The 21652-nt window shown below is 40.9% G+C and overlaps 1 protein-coding gene across 2 annotated transcripts in view; it reads right to left on the bottom strand.

Moving 5' to 3' along the window:
• Nucleotides 1-19992, bottom strand: part of LOC130146219 (ras-related protein Rab-10-like) — a 31216-nt gene extending 11224 nt beyond the window's left edge. Inside the window, exons 1-4 of one of the 2 annotated variants that reach the window (XM_056332178.1) lie at nucleotides 19710-19992; nucleotides 13545-13605; nucleotides 12345-12483; nucleotides 3933-4022 (exon numbers count right to left, since the gene is read on the bottom strand). In XM_056332178.1, the coding sequence (XP_056188153.1) occupies nucleotides 3933-4022; nucleotides 12345-12483; nucleotides 13545-13605; nucleotides 19710-19872 (453 nt within the window). In that variant the 5' untranslated portion in view covers nucleotides 19873-19992. The remainder of the gene's footprint in view (nucleotides 1-3932; nucleotides 4023-12344; nucleotides 12484-13544; nucleotides 13606-19709) is intronic. The other variant, XM_056332177.1, reaches the window with a different exon arrangement.
• Between the last annotated feature and the right edge of the window lie 1660 nt (nucleotides 19993-21652).

Genomic DNA, 21652 nt, shown 5'->3' with positions numbered 1-21652 from the left:
ACCTCCCAAGCAGGACTGCCCCTGGGTTTATTGCCTGTCTCTATTTCTGTCACTCCTCTAACCACACTTCAATTGCTGTGGACCAGTAACTGCTCCTTAGCCACCTCTTTACCCAGCTCCCTCAGTTCTCCTCGTGGATTACAGGTACCAGACCCCAATCATCTTTGTAGCTAGCTGTCTGCTGGACCCTCTGCAGTTTCTCAACACTCTTCTTCAAATGGGGGAGCCAAAGCTGGACATAATATTCCAAGTGGCCTTGCCAGCATTAAATAGGGGGGGGGCTAATAATCTCACCAGATCTCACCAGCATCCATTATCGTCCCAATGCAGCCCAGCATGCTTTTAAGCGATGAGAGAACACCATTGCCTTATATTCAAGCTGGTGTTCACTGTAACCCACCAAATGCTCTGCAGCAGGGCACTGACTCATGCCTGGGATTATTCCATTCCAGGTGTAAATCTCTGCACTTCTTAATGCATTTCATGATGTTTCTATTGGCTCAGTTCTCAAGTTTATCAAGGTCCCACAGAACTGGTTTTCTCCTATTTGGTGTGCCAGTCACACCCTTCAACCTCACATCACATGCAAATCTCCTTGTATCGTCAGCCAGATCACTGATGTATGTTGAATGTGAGCCCCTCTAGACACCCAATGTACTCTGCCCATAATTACCAACTAGACACACAGCCTTCAACTGCTGTCCGTTGCCTCTGGTAGTGCAGCTGATTTTCAGTCCACCTAATGGTCCACCTGTCCAGGCCACACTTCCCAGCTTCCAAGTGAGGATGCCATGGGAGGGTGACAAAAGCCTTATTAAATTCAAGATATGTCATAACCACTGCTATTCCCTTGTTCGCACAGTCATTTCCTGGCATCAATAGAAGGCAACCAGGGTGGTAAGGCACAATTTGTCATCCGCTGACCATTCCAGATCATCTTTGTGTCCTTTACTTCCTTGGAAAAGGATTTTATGACAATACGCTCCATGATGCTTCCACTGACTAAAGAAAGGCTGACTGAACCTGTCCCCTGACAGTTCCCTGAACCCTCTTCCTTGCCTTTTTTAAAGATAGGTCTCATGCTGGCATCTTTCTTGTCAACAGGGACCTCTCCCAACCACCATGATTTTTCAGAGTTCACTGACAGTGGCCCCACTCACCCTGACCAGCTCTTTCAGCACATGTGGGTGAACTTCATCGTGTCTGTGGATGCATCCAACTTTCCTAAGCAGTTCCTAATCCAGTGCTTCCCCACTGCTGACTGACCTGCTCCTTCCTGAACCGTAACAGTACATGCAGAGGTCTGGGAGCAAGCTCCATCTGTGAAGACCAATGCAAAATAAAAATAAAATAAAAAGAACTTGAGTACTTCAGCCTCCTCTCTGTATCATGTTACTATATTGCCTACTACACCTATCAATGCACCCCCATATTCTCTGTGTGTGCACAATATTGGTCAGAGAAGATTAATGCATGTATTATTTGAATTCACCTTGCATACTGCTAAGTACTGTGGCAAGCAAGTCCTCTAAAGAGATGGAAAAGAACCCCAACAGTGTTAAAGCAGTTGGAAGTATGAAGACAGCTTTGGCTACTCCCTCTTCTAAAGAAACTGGAAAGGCACATTCAAAGAACTACTTTTTGTTGCCTTTGGGAGCATCTCTTGAATAGATGCATAAATAAAATACCTAAATACATTTACAAACCTATGGGAATTATGCTGCTGGGAAATGTTATTTTATGTTATCCTTGACAACAGTTTAGAGATCTTGAGTGAAATAAGCTCTTACAATAACAAAATAAGTAATGCCAGTATCTCTTCCAAGGTAAAATGTAATTACAATTGTTCATTTCTTTTAACTTAAAATATACCGCTTCCTAGCAAAGTGCTGCTATGATTTTTTAGTGCTGAATCAGAAAGATGTGTCTGAAATACTCCTAGAACTGTGAAGAATGTTTTTGGTTTTTTTTTTTTTTCATTTGTATTGTACCTGTAAAATCAGCTTTGAAGTCAGGCACATGAAGACAAGCAAAAGCAAAAAAAAACCCAAACCAGAAAGAGTATTTTACTTGGCTTTTTCTGTTATAAAGATCTGAAAGGAGAAAAATGGCCACATTCTACCAAGTCATATAATCTTCAATATTTTTATTCATTTTTTGGAGAAAAAGGTAATGTTGGGGGGGGAGGTGGGGCGGGGAGGATGGAGGAGACCAAGAAGGTTGAGTTCAAACGTTTGTCAAAACGAATAAAAAGCTATTAATACAAGAAAATACTTCAGTGTGTTGAAATAAAACTTTCAATTTTTGAGTGGTCAAAATTATACAATTACAAAAGAAAAAAAAACATTTCTCAGCATTAAATTAGTCTATGAAGTGGCATGATGGCCATTCAGTTATGACAGGTTGTTACAGAAATGCCAACATAGATGGTAAGATTCCCAAGGAATCTAGCGTTCTTCCCTGTAAGACTCTGAACAGCACAATACTTAAAGCTCATACTCATAGGGTAATACAAAATATTTAAGTATGAATTATTATGTGGTAGAGTTAGTATCAAACTATTTTCCCCTCTTAATAAGGGCATTTTCTTCTTTGGAGCGAGAGGACAACTAGTCTCTCTCTCTGCTAATGGAATCTTTCTCCATCTGGTTCAGTCAGACTCTTTAGCATTTGTAAATCACACTAAAGGAAGAAACAGTATAACTGAAGAGTTGCCTTGCCTCAAAAAACGAGACAAATCTAGAAAGGAGACCTATTGGTGAGGAGGTAATGATTTGTTTCTGAAAAAACCACTACATTAAGAGAAACTGATTGTATGGTTAAGTACACAGGAGTCAGAAAATGTCACGGTTAATACCATACGCAAAACCCTGCTACTGCCCTCTTGTGCACATGCATCCAGTGACTAGATTTCTGACTGCATTCTTTGAGAGTATACATGTATTCTTCAGCAACCTTACTGCTTGTGTCTCGCATACAAACAATGAACTTTCAAAAGTTCCTATTTGTAATGCTCTTGAAAAGGTGATGCTATTTTTCAAACTTCCCTAATGTGTGATATATACTTGACAAGAAATTATCAGTGTTTGTTACTTCAAACACAGTATGTCCTGCCTGACTTACCATGCCTGAAAGCATGCCAGAAGGGCTCATTCCAAGTTCCAGACAACAGATGCATACAGTCTGCAGTTGCAAAATTTACTGGTATATAGGCACGTTTAGCCAGTATCACCGTTTCCTCTGCCATAGCACGGGTCCTGGATTTCCTCATTAGTTCTCAGTGACAGTAATTTGCCATCACCTTTAAAACAGCACTCCCCACTTAACACCTGCTCTTCCCCTACACATGGTCAGCAGGTATAAATTCTCCTGTAGTCTCAGCCTTACGACACACACACAGTTAGACCACGGAAGCTGGATATTCCCTAAACATATCTGCCAAGTATTACTTAAGGCTATTCATGGACGATGCAGATCACTATACACAGGCTGCTAGAATTGTTCTTTATTGTCAAGCTTGTAGCAAAAAAATCAGATGGGTGATACCAGAAAAATTATGCAAAATGTATTATGCATTTTAGTATTCCACATTACAACAGCACTCTGAGAATGCAGACCCTAAAATATTTTTATTTTTAATTCAAAATATACAATTACTATTGTAACACCTAAAACATTTAAAGTACATTTTAACCTTTGAGATAAAAACCAATATTCTAAACAAATCAGCTAGGAGTAACTTAATATATTTCTGCTCATATATTAAAAAAAAAAAACCCAACACCAAACACCCCAGAACTCCACAGGTGTTCTTCTGGAGCAACTCTTAATAGAATTTTTGGATTTCAGGAGCTTTTTACCACTTTCAGTGTAACAGGTCACAGTTGCATACTAAGATACTGAGGAGAACCCAAATAAAGTACCAGTGATACCTTTTCTCCTTTCTGTTTTGGAACTGCACGTTCTGACTCCTTGTCACACTTGTTGCCCAACAGTATTACGTCCACTTCATCACCTGCTTTCTAAAAGAGAAGAGCATTAATAAGTAACAACAAAAGCCCTTCACCTTCTGCTCACACCAGCCTTCAACACTTTATTTCCTTGACAGTAAAGGCTAAATTCTGCCCCAACCTTTTCATATGTGGAAGTATTTTCCATCAGTTACTGGGATCTGGAGGAAAACAGCAAGATTGCAAAGAGCAGAAAAAAGCCACTTGCAAGTACCAGGGATAATTTCTAACCCTTTTCATAAGGCATAAAGTATATGGTGCATGGGCACCATCTTGTGATGAATGCTCCATCTTGAAGCTTTAAAGTGACTGGAAATGCCCTGAATTCACAGACGCTGCCCTCCCTAAAGTAATGGGTTCATGGATTAGCATGAGTCAGGACTATATCCAGCACTCACAAGTAAAAAGGAAGGATTTTGCTGTACCTGAAAGAGCACTTCTCTGTGCTTCACTTTTGCACACAGACAGTAAAATTACATTCAAAGTTTCAAACTCAACATAAAAGTTTGATTACTCCAAGACACTTGGAAGAAGGCGATAGATTTTTAATGAAGTAAAATTTTAAACCCTCATTGATTTGAAAAGGAAGAAAAACCTAGCTTTTTGACCTTGTCTCCATCCTTCATTCCACTAATACAGCTACATACATGATGACTGTGAAATGCACTGGGTGCTTTACATCAGTGTTATTTTAAGATAAGCCATCGTAACTATACATGACTGGAATAATGAAAAGGAAAGGGAACAGTTCTACAACAGCATGTGGAATTTGAAAACTGACATTTGTTGTGAAAATCGTAATATTTAAAACCACTTTTGGTGCTTCCATGGAGGAAGCTGAGAGTCTCAACCTAGAAACAATTAAAGCTAACATAGTTTGATCCCATAGGTTATATTTTGAAAGTACATGTTCACACAGCTTCTCTGATGATTCAAAAAGCCTGAAGATCTTCCTGCAAGGGTGCTATCTACAAGGGCACTCTCTACAAGGACTCTGATCTCTGTCGAAGTCTTAATTTTTATAACATTGCCATAAAACAAAATTAGGCACAATCCGCTTCCCCAGCACTCATACACATGGACATGTCCCTCCCTTCAGAGAAATGCAAAGAAAAACCTCTCTTCATTAAAGGATAAGAGAATCATTATTTTCAGTCTATTTGCACTTCTACAGCTAAGTTGCCTCATCTCAAGAGTACAGCAGTAGGCACAATTTATTATTACGGAACACTATTTCATCTTTTTTAATCTACTCTCATTTTTGAGTCAGCTAATCTTATTTCATACCCACAGCTGATGTTCAGGATAATGCAGTATTAAAATGAAGTAAGCTTAACACAAGAGTACAAAGTACAGGCCTAAAATAATGAATCAATCTAACCTGGATTAATAGACCAAAATGTTGGCTGTTTCAGAATGCCCTGGAGCTTTACTCACTAAGGTCAATGGCCCTCCTACATAAAAACACATACATCAGTCCCTAAAATAGGGTAAACAGACAATTCAATCTCACCACATAATCAGCTTTTTATTTGTAAGAAGACTGTTATGTAGCTGAACGTTTTACAAGTGACATTTGACTTCACTCTGAAGTAAAAAGTCAAAGGGAAATACTCACATACCGTATGTACAAAACCATCACATTCATTCTGTAACTTTATTTCTGTACAAACAGTACACATTTTTGCAGTAGAAATGTTCTTTCTAAACAGTTTTAAATAAGAACAAAATTTAAAGGAGGTTAGGAGTACCAGGCCTTTCAATAAGTATTTATCTGTATCACCAATCACTTAAGTATTTATTTCAGCAACATCAATATAATGCAGTAATGTATCTTCACTTTGACTGGATCCTCCACCAAAGCACTGGAAGTACTCCTTTTTTAAAGATGGTATCTTGCAGTTTCTTGCTTTTAGAAAACTAAAGACTGTACACCAAAATGACATCCATTTTAAAATTCTGAAAACTGATTATGTAGATGAAGTCTTAAAAAATTAAGTCAATATGACTAGGCAGAAGTTTGACTCAGTGCTCAGTTGGCATAAACCCTGCAGAGGTACATTGATTTGAATTGGCCAAAAATATGGCTCTCTAGTGCTTCCAAAAGCTCACTGTGTATTTTCATCCTATTTATAGCTCAGGAATAAGCTTTCCAAATGCAAAATGTATAGCTAAAGAGGATGGTTATTTCACAGTTGTTAAGATGCTATTACGCAAGTCAGCATTGACTAAGCTAATACAGTCAGGAAAACTTTTTTTCCGTGTCATGGAAAAATACTATTAAAGTTTCATCAATTTCATCAAGGCAAAAAGGTTTTATTTCCGGAAATTAAAAACCAAAAAAAAAAAACCAAAAAAGAAAAAAAAAAGGGCGCTTTCTCTTGGTATCTCAAAAATACATCCAGATCTTTGCTTCACTTTCTCCAGTTTTTCTTCTGGTTTTAAATTTCAAGTGTCACATCTTACTGAAACTTAAAATAATCTCAATTTGTAGAAAACCTAGCCTATATTTTTTACAATGCCCCAAAAGCAAGTATCAGCACTGTATTTCTCTCAGAAAATTGGAGCAGAGAGATTTTTTGAGACTGACCAAGTTTTTCGAAGCATCCGACAGAGCTTGGACTCACCAGGTTTTGGCAAAGGGATTTCCCAGCAGCTGCATCTGGGAGCCGTGGGAGCCAGGCTGCCATGCCTGGTGGCCACACGACTGAGCAGGGCCAGAGCCTCAAATGCAGCAGTGCCATGGACCGGACAGGTAACACTGGACTCGCGCACCACAGTACCATGGTGCGCTTCAGCAGCCTACTCTGACAGGCGCCATCCATTCATGTTCTTCACTAATCACCGTACTGCTCAACCTTCACCGAGCCTGTGCAGCCAACCAGGTAAATAACCAACTTACTGCTTCACTATGTGGCTATTAACAGAAATCAAAAATGCAAAAGGGAAAATATCTCGCTCATCCCTTTTGTATGTAATTTGGATTTTTTTCAATTTTTAGGTCTTTTTTTCTGCAGTTGTTCTCATTTTGCAGGGAAACTATTTCAAAAAGGTGCTGTGAATTCATGTGAGTATCAAAAGTAGCACAGACACCTTTGCTGGAAGAGAACTACATCACATTTGTACTTACCTGTAATTGGAAGAAACTATCCCTTCACTTTTTAAAGGGTGAGCACAGACCCTACCATGAACGGCTGGCCTCAGCCTCCCCTGCAGCAAACTGACTGTAATTACCAGCTCATCCACACTCCTTGTTGTATGAAGCTGTCTGTCCAGTGATGGATCCTACAGAATCACCACCCTGTCCCTCCACCACATTTCGAGGGCACAGCTATGCAGGGCTGCATGATTTGGGTACTCATTGATTACAGCTTGAAAAGGGAACAGAAGTTTCTTTGTAGGTCCAAACAGTGAAATTGAAAATCCATACCTGATTAAATACACCACAGTATTTGTATTTGAGAAAGACATGTATCATTAATGTAATTTTTCAAATCTGAAGAGGATACACACAGTCGCACAGCAAGATGAAGGCAGAGCTGGGGAAGGCCATAAAGCTGGAGTGTTTCTTCTTCCTACTCGCTAGACAATGACCCTAGAAACTTATCTTTTGTATTAATGAAGAGTAATTTGTTAGGTATACGTTGTCCTCACAGTCTCTCTGACAGCACCACATGGCAATGTTCCTATTATGATTCCCATACATAATCTCTTTCCATGTATTTTTCTAAGTGCCACCTTATGGCCTCAGTAATAAATGCCTAGTTTCCAGGATTTCAGTGGAAGTAAACAAATGATGAAATTTGTTTGTCTATTAGCAAACTTAGATGCAACTAGATATAAACCAATTTGTCCTGCAACCAATCTGGAATTAGAGATAAATCAATTTAGTAAAGCAACAAGAACAAGGATTTTCAGTTCTAATCAGAGCTACAACAACAAACCCATCTATGAATTGGAACAATCTGAGCCTTTTGACAAGCTTTCCCATCTGACGAAGTAAAACTCAGAAAAGTTTGAAGTTAAACTTTACTAATTTGAACTAACTGCAAAGCAGATTGCTGTGCTGTTTTTATTTAAGTATGATACAGAAACACTAAAAGACAGTCCAGTATCCCAACTCTCATATGCATCAAATGAACAGAACCGAAAAAAGGCACTATGCAAAAATGGCAGTAACCCAACATACCCATACATTTCATATCCTTGGTTGAAGGGTCGCTTCTTCAGGTAGCACAAATAGAAAGCTAATGCATTCCAAGAACACTAAATTATGTCACCAAGCCTTGCTACTGCATGAGAAAATGAATTTATCTTCTCCTTGCAGAAACTTGTGTGCTGGAAATTCCCTGCTAGCACACAGGTAATTGCTAGAAACTGATAATGCCACCTTCACAGCCACACCAGGAGACTGGCACAATGAAAACGAGTCCAATGTGTTTAAAAGGCAACTAGGACCTACCATCTACATCAAAAGCTTTTGGAGACTCCGATGCTATATGTGAGTCATGAAGTCATTTAGATTGGCAAGGACTTCTGGAAGTCATTGGTCTAACCCCCTGCTTCAAGATGGGCCAACTTCAAAATCAAGTCAGATTGCTCAAGGCCTAGTTGAACCGAGTTTCAAGTATCTCCAGATCCTCTCTGGGCATCTGTTTGAGCATTTGACCACTACTGTAAGGAACTTTTTGCCAATATGTTAGCTGGAACCTTGTTCAAAACATCCTGAAATAAATGTTTTCTGCAAATGGATTTGATACACGGTTACTTGTATTTAATTTTTAAAGGCCAAACAGAATCAGCTTTTTAAAACAGCTGCATACAGTAGCAAGAAACTATGTCAGCGGACAAGAGGAACACCTTAATAAATTGGACATGACCCGCGATCCTACAAATAAAGAATCGTTCCAGATTCTAAAGTAATTTCCCTGCAATTATTATGCTCCTAATGAGTACATTACAAATCCAATATACCTGTATTGGATTTGCCAATAATGTCCTAAGATATTAATCTGTGAGTATATTTTTCTAGTTAGCTTTTTAAGTACAGTCATGTTACTTAGTTTCCTCTAGTTGTGAATACAAATTTTACAACAGTACAGATATGGCAGCATATTCGTGTCTTGAACTCCCTTGAACAGTAATTCATTTTTAACAGGAAAGTTGCTGTATTCCACGCTTAAAATAATTGAAATACAATAAGAACATTACTGGTAATCCGATTGAAATAGCACTGACTGGCCAGTTTTCATAAAATCAATGGAGTTTTTAGGAATGCAAAATTGCTTAGATTGTTATTTTCAACTGTTGCAAAAATGGCTTAGCACACTGAACAGATTTTTTAGAAAACTTTCTCTTTAAAGTCTCTATGTACAAAGAATTAAAAAATGTGGTAACTGAATTTTCTCAAAAAATCCTGTTTGAATGGTTCAGGTGCAAGCTTCACATTACCTATTAGTCTGGTGCTTACTGAAACCTGAATCTGTTTCCCTTTTAAAATTTTATTTAATTTTTCTACCCTTGCGTATCTTAAAGGGTGCTGTAACAACAGCCACTTTGACACTGGGCATTTATTTGCGGGAAATTAAATACTAGTTTGCATTCACAGACCAAAGCAAATGTAGGGAATGTCACCAACCTCCAGTAATTAATTTTCATGAAATGCCCTGTGTTTTAACAGTTATTGCTTAAAAACACTTATTTTGCAGTGAATGGCCCCATATATTTTCACCAAGACACTTCAGAAATTGATATCCCACTAGGACTGAATTAAATTTTTTATTATTATCTAGCTCTATTACAACACTCACTAATTGCTACGTTCAGATTGGTACAATCAATCATGCAATTTACATTCCCAGAAATTGTTTTAAATTGAGTATTTTTCCATTCTTTAAAATTTTAAACTAACAAAGTACCTTCAGGATTTAAGATTAAACAGTCTAAATATTAATAGCTTGAGCTTGTTTACACAAAAGCTTTTATGTGTCACGAACAGAAAGCAGGTTTGTGCAGGTGTGATTTCCTGATTGACTTAAGCAGATCTAAGCCTGTATGGCGGCTACTAGAGCTTGTCCCATCCTTGCCTTCATCCTAGCCATACAGTCCTGATACTTTCTTTGTGGTTATGGTTGTGCTTTTTAGCCCACTGAATCAACCATCCTGTTGATCTAGTTAAAGATGACAGGAAAAAATAACCCCTTTGGAGGCAGTGTGAAGACAGATCTGTATTTTATATATAAATTTATGCATATGGATAGATAAATAATGCATATATAGATATATATAAAAATGGATATATATGGATTATCTGCATTTTCAGCTTCAGGGAACGGTAAACCTACTATCATACCATGTGCTGAGTTAAATCTTACCTAATTGTGAAATTTTACCACCACTGGCATGTCTGGCTAGGACTTTTGTTGGTTTGCCTAACAGTAGAAGGGCGCATGCTTTTATTAACGAAGTAATAAAACACGGGTGTTAGTTTGAAGCGCGTGCAGACAAGCCAGGAAGTCAAATCTCCTTTGTCACACATTACTGAAGTTTGGCTCTGTTGCTACTAAGACTTTTAAGATGACTCTAAGGCCAAGGATAATGACATACTAGGTCACCATAGTAACGTTCTTAATACTGAGGTAATGTTTTACCAAGAGTGTAAGATAGCCTATGTATATATTATTGGATATACGACCACGTGTAGTTCATTATTCATCCATATACTGAAGCTGTGAAGAGCGAAAAGGATGTGTTGGATGGTTTTATTTTGAGCCTGCTTTCTCAAGACGAACTCTCCCATCCATCATACCACATTCCTACCAGTTCACAGAGTATTACAAAAAACTGCCTGAATGGTTACTTGATTTTAATTAACAAAAACCACCACTTCACTTTGACTCGTACACAAGCACACTAACTTACACAAGTATGCTAACTACAAACATCCATGCTACTGCTTAGGGGAATCTCATTGCTCTCTATAACTTCATGAAAAGGGGAAGTGGAGTGGGTGGTGCTTATCTCTTCTTCCTGGTACCCAGCAATAGGACATACAGGAATGGCTCAAAGCTGCACTAGCGGATGTTTAGACTGGACATTAGGGAGCATTTCTTTACCAAGAGCATGGTCAAACACTGGAACAGGCTCCCTAGAGAGGTGGTCAATGCCCTGTCAGTGTTTAAGAGGCATTCGGACCTTAATAACGACCTTTAACTTTTGGTCAGGCGCCTAGACGATTGTTATAGGTCCCTTCCAGCTGAACTACCTATTCTAAAACTGACCTGCCTCTACCTAACAGCAAACACACCAAGAGAGACCCAGCAATAAAGACTCAGGGAACAAGGTTACAGGCAGCTGAATGATCTGCTATCTAAGGGCTTTGTCCACTCCTCCCTCTCTGGTTCCTCCCTCACACTGTTTCCACACGTTCTTCTCCTGACATTCCTACTCCTACCTGCTTATTTGCACCAATTCCAGTAACTGTCAGACCTTTCTATGAACCTCTGAAACTCAGTGATGGAGCAGAAAACCATCCAAATGGTTTTGCTGTATTAGTTTGCTACCACATTAGAAAGTCAGAGTGAACCTCTGAGAGCTCCAACAAGCACCTCCAGCAGCAGCACAGTGGGAGCCAGCATTCAGGAGCAGGAAGGGAGGTGGGAACACGCTCTCCGTCTGGCAGCCACGTGCTGCTGAATCACTTCCCATGTCACATGAAGACACGTGTTTCTAGCTGCAGTACCACAAGCAGCTGAGCTAACCCAACAGCTCGCTGCCACCAAAAAGGGATTCTCCTTTTCCTCCTCCAGTTCCCCTGTCTTGAAATCATCCTCTCAAATATCCACCGAGGACAAAGAGGATGTTTCATTTTATTTGTTCCTTTTGATTCCTGGGATGAGGTAACTACACTGAAGTAATGAAATTAGGAAAGTGAAATCACTGGCTATGATATGGAATTTTGACATGGAAGCCAATTAAAATCCTGGGATGAGCTCACAGAGACTGGCTTGTGCATAGCCACACCAGTGACAAAAGCACCATAACCCATCATGTACAAAACCAGATTGGAAGCTATGTTTTAAAAGTACTTCAGAAAACACTTGCATCTATGCAATCACCATAGGCTTGTCCTGGATAACCTACACTGTACTCCAGTTTCACATAACAATAATCCTACTATCATACTGTGTGCTGAGTTCAATGTAAGAAATTCTGGTTAGAAACATACAGCCCAAGTAACAACAATATATCTCACGCAGTCATTTAAACCATTTAACTGCAGTAACTTGTTAACTACCTTCATTAAAGAGATCAACCACTGTTAGATATATTTACCTCATGGATGTCTTTCATCCAGCTTGTTATACTTTGAAAACTGTCCAGATTTGTGATGTCATATACAAGAACAAAGCCTTGAGCACCACGAAAATAGCTAGTACTAAGTGTATGGAATCGTTCCTGGCCAGCAGTATCCCTGAAAGAAATTGTAAGAAATCACACACACAAACAAAAGATGATCAGACTGCAGAATCCCCAACAAAACCCACTTGTTTTAAGGAGTATTGTTCAAATTCTGAATGGTGTATCCTAATGAAAGGAACAAGAAAATATAAGGATGAGAGAAAATCTGGGTGCCAGATACAGCAGTGAAAGAAATACACTGGAAATTTATTCTGAATAATACAGCCCCACTAGGGAAGCTAAACCAGTGGTTGAAGTCTGAGTGTAACTTCAAGCCCACCACATGCCCACTATAATCATTAAGACAAATACAACTCAGGTGATAAAAAAATAAATCTGGAGTACAAGCACTGCAGGAGTCAGATGACACTCCATATTCTGACAAGTCCTTTGTAAACTGTGACACAGACAGTAAGATGGTTTTGGGAAAAAGCTATAAAACAACGGGATGCAGAAATTCCTACACATAATTATGCCTTAAAGAAGCTGTAAACAAGCCTCCAAGACTTTTGTATGAAGCAGGTCTAATACTAGTCAGATAATTCCTGTACAGAGTTACTCCTTGAGGTTAAATACTGGTAAATATAGACAACCTCCAGTACTGGATGCCTGGAGAGATGGCTGTCAGTAGCCTATACAGCCTTTAGAAGTAACTTCAAAATCAAAAACCAGAGTGTAAGCTCCCAAAGATTCATCTTACTAGCTGTCCCTCAGTGACCTTTTTGAATGTGCATTTGATGGGTAATGAAATGTAGAATTTTCTTGTTTTGTAACTTCTATTTAGATTGTATATAGATTGTAACTCTATGCAATTAAATATACTTAATATGGATCGTAGATCTGCACTGTTTGTACGCTGCAAGCGTTATTGTTAAAGCAACTTAACAACAACTCTTTTTTTAACTTCCATTAGTTGCTACAAAAAATATGCTCCCCTAGGCCAAATTCAAATTTTAAAATGACCTAGTAGGAACAATTGAACTTTAGGAAGACACACAATTAACAGCAGATGAGATTTTTCATGCTGTAATGTAATTTAGCTGGTTCTCATTTGTGATATAAATTAAAACTTACCATATTTGAAGTTTCACTCTCGTATCATTAAATGTTACTGGCTTTACTTTAAAATCAATGCCTAGAAGAAAGAAGAAAATCTGTAACATTTCTCATAATAACATAAGATTCCCTTTGAAGACTGTTTCTTAGCTCTCATGCAATTTTGAACAGAAAATGAAAAGGAACTATATCAAACAAAGAATACAGATTCAAAACTGGAGTTGTAAAAGGAAATTATTCAATGATGAAAAGAACTATGTGCCAATACATTACACAAATACAATACAAAGCAATGCCAATACAAAGCAATGGAGGGGCAAGTCAAAGTGAAGGTGCAGATACTCTGAAATTACATGTAGGTATCTCCATGAATAGGCAAGTGACATGACAGCAGTTTCATGGCCTATGCACAAGAACACTTGGCAAATATATTGGTGATTTCAGTTGTTTCCAGTTTCATCACAACAGTGTGGCAATGAATGGGGAGACAGAGATGTCACAAAACTGTTTACAGGCACACCACCATTTTCCTGTCCTTACTTCCAAATCCCTAAAAGAAAAAAAAAAAAAAAAAAAAAAAAGATATCTAGATATCTAGGTTACATGAACAGGAATAGGAATTAGCTGTACTAGAACATACACCGGATTTCATTCAAAATGAAGAGGATTGTCTACAGCCTTAATCATTGTGTATCCCAGATCCAGAGTACTAATGATGAAATCAAGCATTAGCACTTAAAATCAGTGCAGAATGTTGTCTCTACATACACTACAGATCTTTCCTCAAATATACTTTTCCCTACAATTTATAGTGTTTTCCTTTATTATATTATCAAATCAGTACTCCAAATGTGGTATACGATACCTGGATTTATGGGTTGTTGAAGCCTCAATCTTAATAATAGTACCTGCCAGCTATCAGCTGCTGGTTTAGAGTGATGCATTTCCTCACAGTTAGCCATTTTTTTCCCCAATTACGTTATTGCTGAAATCCAAAATACTGTTTAGTCATTTCTCTGCTCCTTTTTTTTCCCCCACTGAAAAACAATAAGGCTATTTTGGTCAATTATATGAAGTGAAGTTAAGGTGACACTGCAATAGCTGGCCATACTGCATGGTCAAAATTCCGTAAGGTCAAAATATGGCTACTTAACATGACTTCAGAGTGACTTTTCACTAGTAGTAATGTCATCTGAAAGAACTAAACAGATTGAAAAAGCACAAAAATTTTAAGTTAATACCACTGCACTGATTTTTGCAAGAACCTGTCTGCTAAAGGAAAGCATCCATGGCAGTAAACCAAAAATGCAGTAGAGGAGATGCTCCCTTCCCTTTTACCGATGGATGTATGGTGCACAGAACTTTGACAAGTACACTCTCACACACGTGATTCCAATGCTATTAACATTTTTGTGTGTATGTGGTAAAAAAGTTTAAGTAGATTTTTAAAATTATTATGATAATCATGTCCTTCACTTGATTAATTTTTATTGAAACTCCAACGGAAAGGAAAGATGAAATAATATAATTGGTATCTGTAGTTAGTAATACACAAAGCTTCTTTGATGGAATTAATAATGTCAGATGGAAATGTAATTTAAGTTAAATTTGCTCATGTAAGTTGAAATTCCAATGTGATGGAAAACATTTGCTCCTGAAATTCACTTGGTTTTGTTTAATTATCTGTATCACATTCTACAATTGATGTTAGAGTAGTTGAGAGGGACACAGTACACACTGGGAGGCTGGAAAGTCACTTTCAAATTGTGTGTTGGGAATACAGCAAAAAATTATAATCCAGCCAGGGATTCCCAGACCTATAGGAAACAGTTCTTAGTTGACACACATTTTAATAATAAATTGCTATAAGCATTTTTTTATTTATAAAAAGGGAAGCAGAGTGCTGAATCAGACTAAAACTTAATCTAAATTAAAATAAGGCTTATTGACTTCTTAAGTCAACTTCAAAATTTATTGACATAGAAGGTCAATGAATGTTAGTGAAAAACAGAAGTCAATATGTCCTGCATGCATGAATTGTTCATGTCTTTATATGAAATTTCCAGCAAACTTAGCAAATTGGAAAGACAGAAAAGAAAAATGAGAAATACAATGCCAAAGACAGCGCACAGATTTCAGATGCTTTTAGGCCCATGTATTATACAACATGATCAACAAAACAAAGCGAGCATTGATTACTGCTCTTGAGATAAATGTTATTTGAATGCTACAGCTTGTACTTGCTTCTTTTAAGCTGTCAAATAAAACCAAGAAGGGGTATGCTGGGTACAAGTTCAAACTCTAGTTGTTATTTCCAAGTTTTATAGCCATGAGAATAATTTATTTTCTTTATATTCCATTTAATAAATATGTCCATATTAGGACTGAGGCACCTTAAAGGCAATTAGGTCTAAACAGCATCAAAATAGTCAGCCACAGGGGAATTCAGCTGTGAATTGCCCCACTCTTCCCTCAGTATCTATAAATAGCCTTTGGCCATCTGCAAAAGTCCTCTTCAAAGAGGTCTTCTGCAGCGGCCTAAGCAAATTACAACACACTTTTCACCTCAATACAGCTAGCAAGTTCCTGATATAAAAGGCTTAACAAAATATGTTCATCCAGGGAAAATGCAAGTTTGTGTAGCTTAGCAGCATGCAACAGTGACAGCATGGACAGAGGGTGGTACATGTCTAGGTGCAGGTTCTACCTAGCCCACTTACCGTCACACAGCAAGTGCTCTGGGAACAGGGCAGCAGCTGGTATCAATTCCCATTCCCAGGCTGGGCAAGCACCCAGTCAGATGCTGCAGGTTGAGTTTACACCCTCTTACTCCTACACATACTTAACCCTTACTAGCTGTTGGTGCATTACTTGAATCAGACTTTTCCTGTACATGTCAAGGAATATCTGGAGTGGTATCTGAGCAGTCACAAGCACTGATAATTACTGGTTTGGTAAGAAAAGCAACTCATGGGATAAGATGGTTAGGAAAAGAAGAGTGACAAAAAATCTAGCCTTGTAAAAAAGAAAACAAGGAACATTAAGATGAGGATTAATACAAGTGTTGTAACACAGGACATGTTTACCTTCAATATGGTTCATTTCTGTTCATTACTTTCCTTCTGAAGCGAGTATCAAGGAATCTACACAGACTTCAGAGCTGGTTCTCTTATTCATTGTGCATTAGAAACAGATGTGTAAATGACCTGAATTTGCAACTTCATTCTTAATTTTTTTTTCTTTTTGTAAATGTAGGCATTAAAAAGCGGAAGTTTCCTTTTGAGGAAAATGTCAAAATAAAGTTAACTTTTTTTAAAAAAAAGTCCTACAACGGGAGTTACACGACTTTCAACTATGACAGACTTGGGAGGATTCACACCTCTACAGAAATGTTTCTCACAGAAAACATGCATGCTGCCAGACCAGAGCCACTGTAATACAGCAAAGTAAGAACCTCACATCCTGTGAGATCACAATCCTGTTCACTTGTATAAAAGGGGTTTTTTTGTTCATAAACCTTCTCTATAGCTTTATATGCAATGCCATTGTTTAAACAAAAATTTCTTCTTTATAGTCTATTCATAATACAATGCATCTACCTTACGATGCATAGAAGTTTAATTAGAAAACTATAACTGGTTATAGTTTACCTAAACTGTGTAACTGATAAGGAGGAAGGGCACCCAGCCTTGAGTATTTAAGTGCTGCATAAAAAGCTTTAAATGAAAATGTACTGTGGATGCATTTTTTTTTCTTGCCCTCCCCCCCCCCCCAATACATCATTTTAGAGAAGTTTACCACTACTGAAGCCTACTATAAAATCTTTGGGGTTATTTTCCCCCTGCAGTAACGCTAGGATTTTCCCTAGTAACGCAAACCTGTGATTCATGATGACGCAGAAACAAGACTTTCAACAACCTTTTAACTTCTGTGCCTACAACCTTTTGACGTTGAGGAAGATGCTGGTGCATGATTTTGTCAGGGAACTTGGATGGCGAGACTGCACAGCCTGGATAGTCTTCCATCTACTCGAATAACTGTTACAGCTGAACAGGTAGGGTGAAAAATCAATTAACATCAGGTAAGCATTCAATAGGCTGCATGACAGATAAGGATCATTTGACTGAGCCTGCATGAAACAGGCATTCGGATGAAAACAGCTGTTTATTTTTTTATGGTGTCAACAAAGAAGAAGAAGACATTATGAGCAGAAAAACCATTACATTGTGTCTTCTTCATTTACACCATTATGAGCTACGACCTACAGGCCATTTTCTTGGTTGTAGCTGTTTCATGAAAAAGAAACTTCCACTTGCAACATTACTCTTTGGGAAGCCATCACTCACAACGCCATTCATTTTAAAAGTCTAAGCTCTAACGTACCTCCTAAAATAGAATTAAATGGAACACAGCATTTCAGAAGTAACTTTAAAATCACATTCAGATAACAATAAATACCACACTTGGATGATTCATTTACATTTCAGATAAATATCTGTTTTAAGTTTTTAAATCTCTCAAGAATAGGTTTCAGGAACAGTAATAAAACTAGTAAGGTTAATCTCAGTCTGTAACTGTAACAAAACTCTGTTGTCTTAACTATTCCTTGAACTATTTCAATTCACAACTTGGAATATATATTCTTAGCATCGTCACCATACACGAGTTTTTGACTCTGTCGTGGACTGAATTAAGAGCAAAAGAAATTGCACCTCAAAATAATAACCTCAGGGTCAGGAATCTGTGTTCCAATATAAAACACATAAACAAAACCAATGTTTATTTTCACCACCATTCTTTGGGACTCCTTGCCAAACTGGCAACAAGTTGCCTGTTACAAGGATCAATTTCACAACTTCACTGCCGGTTGCCTTTTTGCTCCTGTCAGATTCAGAAGCTGCTTTGCAAGAATGGGCAAGAAAATAAAAAGCAGTTCAAGTTCAGCCATTGTCATGTGGGCAGGTCAAGTCATCTCGTGAACGTTAAGTATTCTCTGGACCAGCTGCAGCCACAGCTACTGTTATTTATTCAGTTAAGCCAACTCCTCCCACACCGAAAAACGTGTAAGAGCCATGTATATTCCAAATGCAGGGACACAGAGTTTCTCGTGCATACTTCAACACTCTCTTCAACAGCACAAAAATTGAAAAAAAAGTTCTTACACACGCGCAAACTTTGAAAAATCTGAATTTCCCAATCAGAAATTGGCAAAACCTCCGCAGCAAACCAAACCACAGCACACGTGTTCAGGCAGCGCGCCGTGGGGCTGGCACCGCGCGGCGGGAGCGCCCTGCGGCCCCGGGGCAGGCAGCGCCGTGGTGCGGCACAGGGGCCGCCCCGATGGGGCACGGCTCATCGCTTCCATCGCGGCAGCGGCTCTCCTCTACTCATCAGCACGTGGCCACCTACAGTAGACGATACCTGGACTTTACACCGTTAAAGTTATTAGCACGAAGTTAAATCCCTTTCTAGCATGAAAGATGAACTGGGCGTTCTGCTGCTGTCTGACAGCTCCCTGAGGCAGACACCGTTTTCTCTGCACCCACGGCAGCGTACAGCAACGGGGCCTCCCTCTGGAGACTTGGGCAACCAGAAACAGTTCGGAACAAGTTGTCTTCCCAAGTTTAACATCGTTCTGAACGTCCCAGACAAACAGCAAGGGCAGCGCAGCCGCCGGCACGCAGCGGCTCCGGAGCCCGGGTGACGCGTTTCCCGACACCCCGTCAAACCTCCGCACAGGCTGAAGTTGCCGGTCGCGGCGGGACCCACGCAGCAGTAACCGAGGGCGCTGAGCCCGCTCCGAGACCGGCAGCGCCGAGCTGCCGCCGCCGGGAAGGCTGCGCTGGAAACGCGCGCCCGCGGCCTGCGGGCGGGAGGCGCAGCCGGGAGCGGGCGGCGAGGCGCGGGCGCGCAGCGGGCGGCCAGGCGACCGCCGGCCCCGCGGGGCACACGCCAGTCCCTCAGCGCGGCCGTGCCCACGCAGCCGCCGGGAGACGGGCCCCGCGTGGCGGCGGGCGTGCGGAGGCCGTGCGGCGGGCTGGCGGGCACCGCGGGTGCGGGCGGCGGCGCTGAGGGGCGGCGGGCCGGCGGGGGCGCCTGGGGGGCGCGGGCAGGTGCCAGCCAGGGGCAGCGGGACAGCGACGGCGGGGGCGGCTGCCCGCGGGCCGGCCCGCGGTCACTCACCGATCGTGGCCAAGTAGGAGGAGGTGGAATCCCCGGCGGGCGGCGAGCCGGGCTCCGTGTACCTCCGCACGATGGAAGTCTTCCCCACGCAGGACTCCCCGGCCATCACGATTTTCACCAGCAGCGCCGGCCTTCCCGCACCGCCCTGCCCGTGCCCCGCCATGGCGGGCGCCGAGCACCGGCCGGCCCGGGCCGGGCTCGGCCGGGGTGGAGCGGGGCGGGGGCGGCAGCGCCGCGGGCCGCCCAGCTGCGAGGGAGCGGGCACCGCCCCCGCCCACGGTGCGGGGGGGCCGGGCCCGGCCGGGCGCCATCTCCGGCGGGGCCGCCGCCCCCCGCCCCGCACAGGTGGGGCGGGCCGCACGGAGCCCCGGATGCTGTCGCGGCGTGCTGGGCTGCGGGGACGCGGGGTGAGGGGGGCGCGGGGTGAGGGGCGGTGCTCTAAACCGGTTTTGAAGAATAATTAGGAGAATAATGCCTTTTCTTTTTTTTTTTTCCCCAGTGTGGCTGAATGTCGCCGTCGTTACGCCAACCAAAAATCTGCGCACGTGCTATACAAAATACGAAACCGGCCAAGCTCTGAATTATTTGATCCCCGTGTTTGCTAAAAAGTTAAAAACTGAGGCCGAAATGGTTGACGCGGGGTGCTGTAAGCCGATGCTGTGGCCGGCAGCAAGCCCAGAGCAGTCACCGTGGCCGGGTCCCCGGGGCTACTGCAGCCGGGCTGTGCTCGCCCACCCTCCCTTGGCGGCCACCAGCTGCATTCAGATGACAGCCACTTCAGATGACAGCCACTTCAGGTGACCACCGCTGGCAGGCAGCATCCACCCCACTGCGTGGCGGGGCCACATCAGACCCCTTACAGATCCTGCGCAGGCTTCCACATGCCGCACTTCAGCCACTGCCCTGAATCAGGATTATGAAATTATGCAAAAATGCGGGGGTTTTTATGACGTTTCATCTCCAGGGAGGAAAGAGGGAACTTTCACAACCCCCGTAACGCTTCCCCTGTGAAGTACAGGAATAAAAGTCTGGTTTCTCATTGCTTCCTAGCATTACAGACAGAGGAAGTAAGTTTTAAGAGCTTCCTCTTTTTCACTTTTGATTCGTTCTCATCTGACAGTCAAAGTGACCTGTAATGTACAAAAAGAAAAAATAAAAAAAGATAATAAAATATCTTCAGTGCAGACTTGCAGAGTGTATGTCGGAATGTTTTTACCAGTATCCCACATCATCCAAATTGTAAGGCACTTGGCCATTTGCTGATGTGCACATTGAACTCGTCCGGTGTTGTAAATTTAGGAATGGGATGTATTTGAATTAAAAGTGCTAACAGACATTTACAAATATTTGTGTCTGTCTAGGCCTGCAATGACTCCTGACAGATTCTGAGACCTTCATTTTTGAAACTTCAAGCAACTACTCAATCAATTCATGTATCACAGAGCAGTAGATGTAACATACTCACATTTTGTGGAGGACAACTTATGACTTGGTGAGCTCCACCTGGCACGATTCAGGATGTCCTCTTATCAAAGGCTAAGGATTATTGCAGGCTTATTTCCCCATCACCCTGCTCTGAACCACACACCAACCTGCACCTCAACTTGCCTGCATCGGACTGGTTAGCCACAAACCTTTAGGACTTTGTGGTAGGAAATCTTCAAAGGATGGCGGCAACTTGTTTCTTGATTCTTGTTTCTGGAAAAATGAGAATTTCTGCTACAAGCTGGGAAATAATCAGTAGGAAATGACTGGTAAAATCAGCTACTGAGTTAGCTGCTCTTTTTAGGAGTGACCTCTAAGATGTGACTGTAAAAACCCCAATACTACCAAAGAAGACATCAAAGTGTTTCTATTAGGGACAGAGAAGAGGTGTGTATTGATGAGACTGAATACATTCTTGAGTGACTGTTGGTGGAAGAAGTTTACCCTACAGGACACTT

Source organism: Falco biarmicus, chromosome 3 (assembly GCF_023638135.1).
Source record: "Falco biarmicus isolate bFalBia1 chromosome 3, bFalBia1.pri, whole genome shotgun sequence".
NCBI classification, from domain to species: domain Eukaryota; kingdom Metazoa; phylum Chordata; class Aves; order Falconiformes; family Falconidae; genus Falco; species Falco biarmicus.
Note: the sequence above shows the minus strand (reverse complement) of the source record. Positions and strands in the feature narration are given on the sequence as shown.